Source organism: Mus pahari, chromosome 5 (assembly GCF_900095145.1).
Source record: "Mus pahari chromosome 5, PAHARI_EIJ_v1.1, whole genome shotgun sequence".
Taxonomy (NCBI): Eukaryota; Metazoa; Chordata; class Mammalia; order Rodentia; family Muridae; genus Mus; species Mus pahari.
In genome coordinates, this window is record NC_034594.1 from 126,477,019 (window position 1) to 126,491,458 (window position 14,440).

Here is a 14,440-nt window from a genome sequence, read left to right on the forward strand (position 1 = left end):
AAAAAAAAAAAAAAAAAAAAACCCAACCTTAAATTATGCTAAAAAATAAAATCCCTGTTTCATAAAACTCCCCTACAGAAACTGTAACTATAGCCAAGATATATCAGCCCCTCTAATAATCTACTTAAAATTCTGATCATTCTAACAGTCAATTCCTGTGGGGCAATGGGCTATGTGCAGACAGCCTGGTTTCCAGTACAAGGCTAGATCTTGAATCCCGGGACCCTTTCATGTCTCCTGGCCCCTGGCCCCTGGTTGGAGTTAAGGCTCCCACAACCCCTACAGGAGAGGGGTGGCTATTAGCCACTTAGGAACAGCACCAAGCCCTCCCACATGCAAATAAGGTTTCCCTCCCAAACTCAGTCCAAGCCAATGAGAGGGGGCTTGCTATCAGACCTTAAATCACCACTAGAACTGTATGTAGAGAGGGCCATGCAGGGAATTAAAGGTATGTGAGAACCACTCCTTTGTCTGAGCCGTTTGTTCCAAGAGCTGTTAAAACTTGGGAAGAGATCTCTCCCCGAAAAGCTGCCCTTCGCTGACCCAGCCTAACCTGGCTCCAGAAAGGCTCGGACTTCCAGGTCCTGGCAGAGGCTTTGTCTCCCTGCCTGTACTCACTCGCCCCGTCCACCACACACACACACACACACACACACACACACACACACACACACACACACGCACACGCTGGGGCCTTCCCACAGGTAGAGATCCCTGTGGAAAACCTCTGGCACCCAGGCCCACAAATTCCTTCCCCTAAGATGTTCCAGTCCAATATTTTTTGAGTGTTTTAAAATAAATATTTATAAGTGAGCATGCTCAAGAATGTCAACCTTGCACAAACATACAGATATTCCTAATGTTCCCTGCTAAGGTGTTCATGCAGAAGTGTAGGAGTAATATTCAGTGATCTTACTGTAAAGAATTTGTTCTTTTTTACATTCTTGGATTTAATGTCTTTTCTCTCACAGGCAAAACATCTGGTTATCTAATGTTCTTTCTGCAAGCCCACATTTATACTTCATAGTCTAAGCCTAGGATGAATTCAAGTGTTGCTAAACAATTCCTGCATTCCATTTTGATGGCTGAACGAAGACGGCTTTCTTTCCACTTTAAGCTGTTAATAGACTTTAAATAAAATGTGCATTCATAGTTAAATGCAGAGTAACTCTGCCATACAAGTTTCCTGCTAAATACAAATTTGTGTGCACTTACAAATAAAGCAACTAAGTGCATGATATATACTACCAATGCAGAAATACCTTTGTAAATGCACACAAAATAAGGTTCATTACACTCCAAGTCATAAATGTGGTTTGTTCAGGGCTACAACCAACAGTTTAACTTGATAATCAATACTGCTAGTAACTACCCCCGCCCCCCAATTCCTGAGCAGCTTAAAAAGTTCTTACGGGACTTGAATAGCCAATTTTATGAAATCTTCCTTTGAAATTAGAAACAGTGGGTTGGAGAGATGGCTCAATGGTTAAGAGCACTGACTGCTCTTCCAGAAGGCCTGAGTTCAATTCCCAGCAACCAAATGGTGGCTCACTACCATCTGTGTAATAGGGTCTGATGCCCTCTTGTGTCTGAATATAGTTGACAGTGTATTCGCATACATAAATTAAATAAACTTTAAAAAAAAAAGAAAAAGAAATTTAGAAAAATAAATGTTATAACTCAGTGGGTTAAGGGTGCACATCCAATGCCAGGCGTGGTGGTGCACGCCTTTAATCCCAGCACTTGGGAGGCAGAGGCAGGAGGATTTCTGAGTTCAAGGCCAGCCTGATCTACAAAGTTGAGTTCCAGGACAGCCAGGGCTACACATCCAGCATGTTCAAGGCTTTTTAGGTCAAATCCCCTAGGGGCTGTGGGTAGTAGAGTGTGTTTGCATTTAACACTCTTGAAAACTTACTTGACCATAAAATCTCAAACAATTGCTACAATTCTGTAAGACAACTCCAAGACAAACTCACACAATGACTCCTTACCTGTGTCACGACAATATTGCATTCGGCTGCTCTGTCATTCTGAATAAAGTCGTCCAAAATATACTGTGGAACTTGTGTGGTTTTACCACAACCAGTAGCCCCTCGGATAATCACCACTGAATTTTGACTAATGGCTTCCAGAATTTCAGCTTCAAATTTCTTCACAGGAAGCAACTCTCTCTCTTGTAACACCTGGTTCAGCAAAGTTTAAGTCATTTAAATCTTTTCCATAAAAAAGTATTGCTTTCTGTATTTGAAGTTATTTCAAAGAATGAAAACATTATTTTCTAATACAATTGATTCCCACTAAAATTTCTAGAAAATGTTATCTTCATACCCCAGTTCATACCTAAGTCTTCATAAACGTTATAAAAGTATTTTCCATTTTGTAATGACTTGATAAACAATGTTATCACTTTACATTTGCTGTAAAAGTATTCAAATCACTTATTTAATACTGAAAAACTAGTACAATTAATTCACTCAGAGGTCCTGAATAGCCACTATCATAGTTAACTATAATTAGCAATTTGGTACAAATCTGCCATTCAATCTTAACTACAATGTATTTAAGCTCTAGACAATTTATGTATAAGATCACTCACACTTTGTAAATTATGATCTTGTTCCATCTGGTATGTTAATTCATTCTTAAGGTCCATGCTTATTTGTTCTGTAGAAGCCTATAAGAAAACATTCAAACAAAATCTATTTTCTCTGACCTAAAGAAAGATACAAAGGAAAATAAAAAACTGATCTTAGAACCCATATTGTACTTACATAAGCAAGGGGTCCCTCATCAATGTTGCTACTTGTCCAAGGATTCCAGTTGGACTGTGGAGGTGACCAAGGAACTACTCCCACTGCATTTTGTCTCTGAGATGGTTCAAAATGAGCCAATTTCCCAATGTTAAGTATAACTGGCATAGAAGGATCAACAGGCTATTAAAAAAAAAAAAAAAAAAAAAAAAACAGCAAAAATAAATAAAAAGGAGTTATGCTCCCAAGGAAAGACTCTAAAACAAGGTAAACTACAAAGCTGTATATATGCTTACTGGGGGCACAATTTCAAGATCTAGCTCTTGAACCACATTTTGCAGCTGAAGCTCCAAATCTGGAGAAAGGAAAACTTTGTAAGGCTCCACCTACAAAGAAGGAGTAAAGAAAATCATCAATATATTCACTAATATAATTTAAAACTACTAATTTCACCTAAACTAATATATAGCTGACATTAGGGCTATTAATAATTGCCAGAAACCAACAACTCTGAGAATTTCATCAACTACTCACTCAATGGCCACTATAAACACAAGTTCAGAGTACTGATTAGTACAACATTTTAATTTCTTCATTACTAAGTGTTGAGCTTAGAATATAGCTCAGAAATAGAACATTATTTGTCTGGCACTTAAAAACCCTAATTTTGATCCCCATTCTAATGTCCCTCCTTCCAACTCACCTCTCAAACTATAAATTCAACTCCTTTAGCCAAATACTACATTTACGCCTAAAAACTTACTCTCTCTCCTTCTTTCTTCTTTGTAAGCCCAGAGTAAGCTTCGATCACTCCAAGATGATAGAGCTGCCGGACAAGTGAGAGGGCACATGACTGTGCTGCTAACTTCTTATTTGATCCATGTTCACGTGCGAAAATCCCTATAAAAATTACCAAAGACAGAAATGTGCTGTGTAAAGAACCATAAGGAACAACTAGGTATTAGGTATTTATGTACTGAAGAACCATTAGTATAAATTATAGCACAGATATTCTCATTCTATTCACTAACCAAATACAATTCTATACCCTAATAACTAATCATTTTGATAAAGACTGGCACAAAGTTGACATTTAATAAAAAAAAAAAAATTATTATGTATACAGTGTTCTCCCTGAATGTATGCATGCAGGCCAAGAAACGGGTTCCAGATCATATTATAGATGGTTATGAATCACCATGTAGTTGCTGGGAATTGAACTCAGGACCTCTTGAAGAGCATCCAGTGGGCCCTTAGCCTCTGTGCCGTCTCTCCAGCCCCTAACCTGTCATTACTTGCATGTCATTAAATCAGATTTAAAAAACTGAAAACAAGTATAAGACAAAATTGAATACACAGTCACTGCTTAGAGATTTGTTAAGATAGTTCTACTTAATTAGCTCTGAAGTTTAAGATTATGTGAGCCCAGGATTCCAAAACAACTTTTTTTTAAAAAAGACTTTCTTTCTTTCTTTTTCTTTTTTTTTAAAGATTTATTCATTTACTATATGTAAGTACACTGTAGCTGTCTTCAGACACTCCAGAAGAGGGTGTCAGATCTTGTTATGGATGCTTGTGAGCCACCATGTGGTTTGAACTCTGGACCGTCGGAGGAGCAGTCGGGTGCTCTTACCCACTGAGCCATCTCACCAGCCCTCCAAAACAACTTTAATGAGAGCAATGATTGTAAAAAAAACAAAACAAACAAAACAAAAAAACAAAAAAAAAAAGCCTTACTTACAAGTCCATTAGTCTGTTACAACTATGTCAATATACTTTAAAGTATCAAAGTAAACATAATGAACACAAAATGTCACTTCTACCCAAGTCAGAACTACATGGTGAGAAGCTGATTCAAAATAAAAAAAACAAGTGGTGAAAACTACTGACTACAAGTTATACACCAAAGTTTTCCATAGGCTAAATTTAAGTATTTTTGTTAAGTTGCAGAATTCTTTACATACAAAGTATTTCAGGACATTCTGATCAAATGAATTGAGCCACTGTTATATATGGTACAATTTAAAGTCTGTCAGTAAAACAGGTACAGAGCCTATTGTATCCTAACATACCTGATAGGTCTTAATCTTAGTGTTCAATAAAAAGAATATAAGCACCATCTTAGCCTATCATCTACCATGGATATCATCTATTCTGTTTTCTCAGGGTTAATGATCTCATGGTTTCTGTTTGGTTGTTTTGAGAGGGTCTCAGGTAACCACAGCATGGCCTCTTAGGAAGTGGGGTTTGTTTGTTTTTGGTTGTTGTTTACAGAGAGGGTCTCACATATTCTGTATTGCTACTCTCAGTCTGGACAACTTCTGATTCTTCTGCATCATCTCCCAGTGCTAGGTCTGCACCTCCTTACCTAGCTTATGTGGTACTTCGGATCAACCCTGGGCCCCAGAAAATTATGTAAATAATCCTCTAACTAACTTAAGCTACAAGCCACCAGCCCTCACACTTAAATTTTGGTTTTGGGTTTAGTTCACAGAAAAAAGATTTCAGGTCCTTCTAAATCTAAACTTACAGCATTGAAACCCAACACAAAAGAACAATTTTTACACATTATACTGATAAACAGCACAAGAATTTGTTCATGGTAGGCAATCACCCCAGCTCCTTTTGTTGTACAGGAGACAAAACTCCATAGCTTTCAAGTAAGTAGTCTACTAATCTTCTAAATCTATAATCTTACCTATTTACTTTCAGACTACACTTAAAACTGTTTAGGGTTTTACTGTTCGTTTTGTTCCTTGAGACAGGTTTTCCTCTATGTAGCACAGGATGTCCTGGAGTTCACACTCTGTAAACTAGGATGGCCTTGAACTTAAGAGATGCACCTTCCTCTGCCTTCCAACTACTGAGATGAAAGGCTTGTACAACCACTGTCCAGCATCTTGTTTCTTAAAGCAAGGTTTCACTTTGAAATCCATACAGGGTATACTGGCACTTATCACCATGCCTAGCTTTGAAGGTGCTGTCACGGTAGTAAAATAGCTATCTTTAGGAATTTAACTCTATTATCCAGTCCAACCTTTGTTAAATTCCATTTTACTATTTTAACCCTGAACTTTAAAAATCCTTCATGATTTATTTGACCACTAAAATATTACATTAGCATCTTTTTGCATATGCAGATGGGGAGACTGCTTGTGTTAAAGATCAATAACATTATAAAATATTAATATTGTGGCAGGTACTATTGAGATCTAAATAAATTTCTTTGGCATATTCCAAGACCTAGACCAGTTAGTTACCACAGGCAATGACAGCTGCTTACTCTATCCAGTGTGTACCCACCTCCTTGGCCTTACTTTCCCTAGCCTAATACCCTCCCTCTGTGTACTCAATCTATTGTTCTTCCGCATGAGTAATTTTTTTCAATTAATGTAATAGGCTGAAATTGTCTTCATGGAAAATTTTATAACTTCTTTACATTGTTACATGTTCTATCATAGTAGCTCAAGCCTTCAATGTAAAACTATTTCTGCAAAAATGTTTAAGAGCATTTAAAAAAAGCAATTACACTTACTTCTGCCAAGCTGCTTGATATAAATGGTCATTTCTGCAATAAAGCTCCTGTAACAACATATACAAACAAGGTTAGAAATTTACCACTGTAAATTACTCCATTATCTCCCTAGTCAGGGAGGATTTCCAACTGCATTAGACAAAAAATTATAGCAAAAACCATTTCGCACACTTATTTTTGTCCAATCCTAGAACAGAAAGTATGTAAACTGCAAATATATGACATTAGGTAAAAACAGCTGATGAGCTTTCTTTCATGAAAAGAAAATGTTATATTTTTAGATTATAGATTTACTATTTTTATCCCAAGGTTAGAGTCTGAATATAAAAATGCTTTCAATGAAAGAAAATTGTTTATAATGGAGAGCTAAGAAACACACCAGACTCTTCAAAAGAGTTTGAACTCATTTACAACTGCAACCTGTTAGGGTAGTTTATACATGCAACCATTATATACCAGTAGCACCTGTAGCAGAGTTCCAATTTATCTCAAGCTGGAAGAAGTCCTTGGTTACAAAAAAAATTTAGCCTATTTTTTTTTAGATACTTAAACCAGGGCCTAGAGAACAAAAGTCATTTTTCACATTATAGATAGCTAAAACTGCTAGCAGGCTCTAGGAGTAAATATAGGTTTTAGGTTTTTATGCTGGTCCTTTACTGCTCAGGCACATTCAAACTTGACTTTGTGCTGTGAATAAAAGGTTAGGAGAAACTTAAGGGGGAAAAAGTTAGTTTCCTTCCTCAACTTCTTTGTCAACTGACCTTCAGGCACAAGGGCTTCAAGGGGGTCAAAGGCCACTGGCTTTCAGGGGAACAACATCCACCCTTTCATTAATGACACCGATGACAGTATGTTTCTCAGCCAGGCTTAAAGTCAGCACTCAATCTCATTCTCCTCCACCTAGGGGGGAACAGCAACACCAGAAATCAGTTTACAATAGTTTCCCATGTGATTGCTTAGTTCAGCCTAAGCATCAGCACATGTGTATATGAACACAGACCTCTGGTGTTGCTGTCTGTTATGCCTTTCAATAAAGGACATACAGGAGCAATGTGTCCCAGCTCCAACTGTCTGCCTCTTACATTGTTTTGTCCTGAATTCTTTATTTTACATCAGAAATCAGTAAAATACTGATATCAAATGTTGGTGGTTTTTTTTTGGGGGGGGGGATTGAGGGGCAGCAATTCAATGAGCTTCAGGAATACTTAGGTAAAAATAGTAATGTGGTAGTAGTAGTAGTAGTAGTAGTAGTAGTAGTAGTAGTAACATTAATGCTGGGAATTTGAGCTCAGGGCCTCATGCATGATATACAAACGTTCCAACCCTGAGCTCTTATCAACAGCTCTGAGCTCTTATCAACAGCCTAATTATTCTTAAAGAGAAAAACCACCAGGAGCTGCCAAGTGCAATAAGTTGTAGACAAAGTATTAAAGGAAATGAAGTCATTTTATAGCCTGGGATTTTTGTTTTTTAAATTCTGAACCAAAACGGACAACACTCTTAAAAATGTAACACTAAATATAGTATTTGAGAATTCAGGACTGAACAAAGTAGTAGGAAGCAGGAGGAGCCATGCTCTCATCATTTTGAGTACGTGGTCAATTTGTTTTGTTTTGTGTAATAATTTTAGGGCTGCTACTTGCACCCAAGGGAGAACACTTTAATTTCAGGAAAATGTTTTAAATTTATTTTGGATAATTTATTTTGTATAATTAAAGACAGCAAATCGAATCAAGATATTTTGAGAACCACTTCCTTTTCTCTTCCAATAAAAGTACAGTGCCTCCCTGAGGAATCTAATCTGTATGAGCCTTCCTGGGAGTAATAAGTACTACACCCTGGAATGCTCTTAGGAAGAACATCAAGCAGGCTGAGAAACATACGGTCACATATCTTCCCTTACATTGTTTTAAAAGCTTAACAGAAAAAAAAGGCATTCTAATTTAAACCATATTGAAGAACTTCGCGATCCTTTAACTTCAGGGTACTCAAGTAACAGGATTCTTAAAAGAGCTGCCAACATTAAACAGAAATCAAATTTGGATATAGGTAATACATACAATCTACTTCTAAGACAACAAAGCATACCAGAATCATTTTAAGTATTTAAAGCTATCGCCAATAACTACACTGGGGGGAAAGGGGGCAATCACCGCCTCTGGTCAATTATGTCAACTATTAGCAAACTACCACAGTAGATATTAACTGGCATCAGTCAAAGTCCAGCAACAGATTTTTGCAGGACTTCTTATAGAATAGCATTATTCTTTAAAAAAATTTTTGTAAACTACAAATCAGTAATTCATCTTTTCACAATTCACTGAGTAACATTTAGTTAATAAGCATAAAGTCAAACCACCTTAACTTTTTACAAGGAAAATAGTGAAACAAGCAAACCTGTTGTGGTCGGGACCCACTTGGGTGTACTTATATTCTCCTTGGATCTTTTCTTTTTGGAAATACTGGTTCAGACGAGCCTTAGCATTTTCCAATGTCCAGTTTCCATGAAGCCCAGCATTTAAATCCACTTCTTCTGACTCTAGAGTCTGTAGAATCAATGATGAGTAAATTTGGCTGCACTAATACACTTACATAATAATGTACAGTTTTTTTTTTTTCAATATAAAGCCAGATTTTTATTTTTGTAGTGCTGAGATCCAGAGGTTTGAACATGGCTAGACAACCACTTTATCACTGAGCCTGTGTTTTTGAGATAGGATATCACTATGTTTTTAGAACACTATAATCCAGGCTGGCCTTGAACTAGTCATTCTCCTGACCCTCTCACTAATGCTGAGACTACAAGCATGTACAACGGGGTTATGCAACCAACTAGTAAAATAGGCTTTTTAGTTAGGGCCACAGGAATGAAGGCCAGCTTAGGACTGAAGATTTAAAACAAACAAATCAACAACTCAGTGTGCTATTAACTTGAATAGGTACTCAACTCTGTTGTGAAATCAATCCCAAGTCCCATTTTCAAGGATGTAAATAACACTATATAAGATTCCTCACCGCTTGCACTTCTTGTTCTTCCTTTCTTGAGTAGTAATCCTTTAGGTTGGCTCCTCGGTCCCAGGTAGGTCCAGGAGAACCATAGCCAGAAGAAGACTCAACTCCAGAATTATTTTCTGCTATAAAAGAAAAAAAGAAAAGAAAGAAAATTGCTCTTTTAAGTAGCCAAGTTTGGGGGAAGAAAGCTATATATTTTAACAAATGTCCCTGACTACATGTTTGGATACAGGTTTTCAATAATCTGGAAGGACATCTGAAATAATCGGGACTATATATATTGTTCAGCCTATTTATTTATGGTTGTCTATGTCTATGCATGTGGAGGCCATAGTGTAACCTCCAGGAAGCAATCAAGTAGGTTAGTCTGATAGTTAATGTTAACTGGCAACTTTACCCTCAATCCCATAGTAGTATGGTCTGTTAATGAGAGAAGATAAGACACTGCGGGCGCAGCACTTGGGAGGCAGAGGCAGGCGGATTTCTGAGTTCGGCGCCAGCCTGGTCTACAGATTTGAGTTCCAGAACAGCCAGGGCTATACAGAGAAACCCTGTCCCATTGCTTGGATAGTGAAAATAGAAAACAAACTAACAAATTAACAGCACAAATTCCCTGCTCTCTCCCAGGTGATCAGCTGTTCAAGCTTCTGCCACTTTCAATCTCATCATGGTCCATGAAGCAGAATAAATAAACCCTTTCTCATTTGACCGGCTTTCACTGGGCTACTTAGGTATATTTAGGTACCTAGCAGGCCAACTTTCCCACAAAACCATCTGTCTACACAATGTGGATGCTGGTGGGATATAGAACACAAGTCCTCATACGGTGGTCTCTTTCTCCTCGGCCCTAATCTGTACTTTTTTTTTTAAACTTTATTTATTTATACAAGTACACTGTAGCTGTCTTCAGACGCACCAGAAGAGGCCATCAGATCCCATTAGAGATGGTCATGAGCCACCATGCTGTTGCTGGGAATTAAACCCAGGAACTCTCTTGAAAAGCAGTCAGCGCGCTCTAGCCCCCTAATGTGTACTTTTAAGACATACTTATTTTAGTTTTTTTTGTGTTTTTTTTTTTAAAATCATATGTAAGTACACTGTAGCTGTCCTCAGACACCCCAGAAGAGGGAGTCAGATCTCGTTAAGGGTGGTTGTGAGCCACCAATGTGGTTGCTGGGATTTGAACTCTGTACCTTTGGAAGAGTAGTCGGGTGCTCTGAGCCATCTCCCCAGCCCATATTTTAGTTGTTTTTAAGATACAAAATAACAAAGCACTAAACTATCCAGGCTAGGAAATGTCTAGCTGGCAATCTGAGTCTGTATTAGATGTATTTTTTCCTGTCTTCTATACACTTGTGCTAAAGGGGGGGGGGGTCGAATACAGTATGTAAACACACAGGGGAGATCAGTCTGTCTATATTATGTAGCTCTGGCTGTACCAAAACTTGGTATGTAGACCAGAACACCTCTGAACTCATGAGGATCTATTTGCCTCTGCCTCCCAAGTAAGTGCTGGAATTAAAGGTGAATATGCCAGCGTGCTTGGCCCAAAAGCAATACATCTTTTTAAATAAACATTCTTTAGAGATGCTGGGAATGAAGCAAGCACTGGGTTCAACCCTCACTATAGAATAACACTGGGTATGGTGAACTGTGAGAATTGCAGTTGAGCTGAGGTCTGAACCCCATGGTCAAAATTCACGCTCATGACACAATAGGCATTCCCTCATGCTCCTGGAACTCTGGCCCCTGCCTAAGTTACCACCTCCCACAGCCCCCACAGAGAAGCATGATTAGTAGTCGTGAAAGCAATGGCCCAAGCTTCTGACCTTCAGGCTAAACTCCTCCCCAGTTACCTACCTAGCAACTGTGAGGACCATAAAAAGGGGTGTTCAGCCCCACCATGCTCTCTTACTCTCACTCTCTTACTTTGTCCTCTTACCTCTCACTTCTCTCTCCTCTTCCCTTTGTCTTCTTTCCTCTCCCTCTTTCTCTCTAGCCTTCCCCCAGCCCCCTCTCTCTCCCTTCTCTCTTTCTCCCTGCATTTCTATAATAAAGCTCTTAAACAATAGTGTCTGCTCTGCTCCATCAAGGCCTGCTGCACACTCTGGTCAGTGTTGGGAACTTCTTCACCTACTCCCTCTTTCCCACAACCCTAGGGTGCTAGCAAGGTAACTCCAGGGGAGTCCCCAGTCGGGGGCTGCCCCTTTTCCACCCCCACCCCATGGGGCAGGCATGTTCACTTGGGGCCCTGTGGGAAAGCGTCCGGCTGCCCAGAGCACAGGGGAACTCTGGCCAGGCGTTAGGCCCCTTTTCCTCCCCCACTTCTCCCCAGGCCCCCCAGGGACCTCCCTTATTTTGTTCCCAACAGTGAACATGCCTGAAGCCCAGTTTTGGGAAAGTAGAAACAGGAGAATCTAAAAGTGTAATTAAATTCACTCTCCAAATTACAGCCTAAATAAAAACAAAAACACAAAACCTAATAAAGATTTGAAAAGAAAGCTAATCCCGGGACTACTAATTAGTAGCCCCTAGAAGTTTTGACTCTATATAAATCCAAAGTGGGATGCTAAAGAGATGGTTCAAGCTGGGCTTGGTGGCACACGCCTTTAATCCCAGCACTCGGGAGGCAGAGGCAGGCAAATTTCTAAGTTCGAGGCCAGCCTGGTCTACAGAGTTAGTTCCAGGACAGCCAGGGCTACACAGCGAAACCCTGTCTCGAAAAACCAAAAATAAAAAGAGATGGTTCAGCAGTTAAGACCACTGGTTTCTCTTACTTTTTTTTTTTTTTTTTTTGGTTTCTCTTACAAGACTTATGTTTGATATGCAGTACCCATGAAGGCTCAGGTTAACTCCAGTTGTGGGGAGTGGTGGCCTCTTGTGGCCTCCACAGGTACCGCAAACATCAATATGCATGAACTCTAAAGTGACAGATTATAGTTTCATAATTTGTTCAAGTCAAAACAATAGGATAGATGCTATAAATTGTTTCAGTTATTTGTTAGAAACCTCATCAAAATCTTATACTCTTCCCTTAATAACCCAAATAAAATTTTCACCAGGGCTAGAATACACAAATCCTACTACAGGTATACAGGTAGGGCAAAACAAAAGGTGAATGAATGTAATACAAAATTCAGCCACAGGTATCTAACATGTGCAAAGCCCTCTAAGCCTGATACACAGCCATATAAAAGGCCACTCATAAAATTCTTTAACCCATTTGGTGGCCCATAAATATCGCAGGTAAAACACCTATAAATTTAAATCTTTTAAACAAAACAAACCCTAAAACAGTGGCAGCTTGAGTGGTATAACCTAATAAACATGTTTATTGATTTTTCTATACAAATGACAAGGTGAGATGACTAAGCACGATTGTGTTATCCTCCATTAAGTACATATATTCAAGTCCCTTACCTTCTGCTTTGAGAGCCAGATGAGGAGGAAGTGGTCCTCCCATGGGTGCAGGTAAACCTTCTCCAGTACTTGCTGTGCTATCAGAGGTGTCACTAAGTATGGGCGGGGGTGGTACAATCTACAAGAGGAAAAGTCAAGTGTCAGTACTTGGGTTTTTTTGTTTTGCAGAAACTAAAAGACTATTTCAAGACTACTCAAAGATACCCATATATTAAACATCCTTCCCATAGTATTTTTCTCATCTCTGTCTTTGAAGACAAAGTTTCAAGTAACTTGAGAATGATATTATAGCAGGGCAATGGTGGTGGCACGCCTTTAATCCTAGCACTTGGGAGGCAGAGGCAGGCAGATTTCTGAGTTCGAGGACAGCCAAGGCTATACAGAGAAACCTTGTCTCAAAAAAACAAAAAATACCCCCACTTGCTGAGATCTTAAGTACATGTTGCAGCTTGGTTTTCACTATTGGTTTGTTTCCTTGGTATCTGAACATCTTTTAAAGGATATCCAAATATCATGTATACACCCTAATCAGGAATCATTCTTTTTCAGTTTTGATCTGCAAGTATACCTGTGTACTTAGAAAGCTTTCTTAGCTGGGCACAGTAGCTTATACCACACCCTATCACCTGGGACACTAAACAATCAAGAATTCAAGACCAGTCTGGACTATCAGTGAGTTCTAATTCACTTTTTCTTTTTCTTTTTTTTTTTTGGTTTTTCGAGACAGGGTTTCTCTGTATAGCCCTGGCTGTCCTAGAACTCACTTTGTAGACCAGGCTGGCCTCGAACTCAGAAATCCACCTGCCTCTGCCTCCCGAGTGCTGGGATTAAAGGCGTGCGCCACCACCGCCCGGCTGAAAACCCCATTTTTTTAACCGCATGACATATAGTATGAGGAATGCTCAAATTTCTGAGTCTATATTCCTGAGAACACATGAGTTAACCATTAATAAAGGCAATTTATAATTTCAGAGCCGTGTTAAAATCTCTAAATGTTTATACAGTTAATTATACCTTTTTCTTCCCCTTTAACTGTACACTGTCCAAGTCAATTGAGCTATGTCCCAACACTTCTGGTTAGATTTGTTGTTTTTAAGGTAAGATGTCACACAATAGCCTAACTGGCCTAGAACTTGACATATTGCCAAGACCACAGGCCTGCACCATCAAGCCCAGATTATCCCCCCTCCTAACAGTATTAGTAGAATTTAGAGCACACATCTTTAACCCCAACACTTTGGAGACAGTGGCAGATCTTTGTTGAGTTCAAGTCCAGTCTTGTCTAGCACAACACGCTAGACAAGACCCCTGTCTCAAATGACAAAAAACCCTTAACTACGCAACAGCATTGAAAGGGCCAATGAGCCGGGTGTGATGGCGCCTTTAATCCCAACACTCAGGAGGCAGAGGCAGGCAGATTTCTGAGTTGGAGGACAGCCTGGTCTACAAAGTGAGTTCTGGGTTAACCAGGGCTATACAGAGAAACCCTGTCTTGAAAAATAAAATTTAAAAAAAAAGGGCCAATGAAATTACTTGATAAGGGCACTTGCTAGTGAGTCTGGTGAGATCCCTGGCCTTTAGTTTGTCCTGGGACCCAGGCACACATACATAATAAAATAAATGCATTTGGGAGGCAGAGGCAGGCGGATTTCTGAGTTCGAGGCCAGCCTGGTCTACAGAGTGAGTTCCAGGACAGCCAGGGCTACACAGCGAAACCCTGTCT

At 39.3% G+C, this 14,440-nt stretch overlaps 1 protein-coding gene across 1 annotated transcript in view; it reads right to left on the minus strand.

Annotated features, from left to right (window-relative positions):
* Window positions 1-14,440, minus strand: part of Dhx9 (DExH-box helicase 9) — a 36,430-nt gene that overhangs the window by 15,250 nt on the left and 6,740 nt on the right. Inside the window, exons 4-12 of the mRNA XM_029538696.1 lie at window positions 12,718-12,835; window positions 9,301-9,416; window positions 8,683-8,831; window positions 6,286-6,332; window positions 3,514-3,650; window positions 3,047-3,136; window positions 2,772-2,933; window positions 2,597-2,674; window positions 1,958-2,183 (exon numbers count right to left, since the gene is read on the minus strand). Of these exons, the coding sequence (XP_029394556.1) occupies window positions 1,958-2,183; window positions 2,597-2,674; window positions 2,772-2,933; window positions 3,047-3,136; window positions 3,514-3,650; window positions 6,286-6,332; window positions 8,683-8,831; window positions 9,301-9,416; window positions 12,718-12,835 (1,123 nt within the window). The remainder of the gene's footprint in view (window positions 1-1,957; window positions 2,184-2,596; window positions 2,675-2,771; window positions 2,934-3,046; window positions 3,137-3,513; window positions 3,651-6,285; window positions 6,333-8,682; window positions 8,832-9,300; window positions 9,417-12,717; window positions 12,836-14,440) is intronic.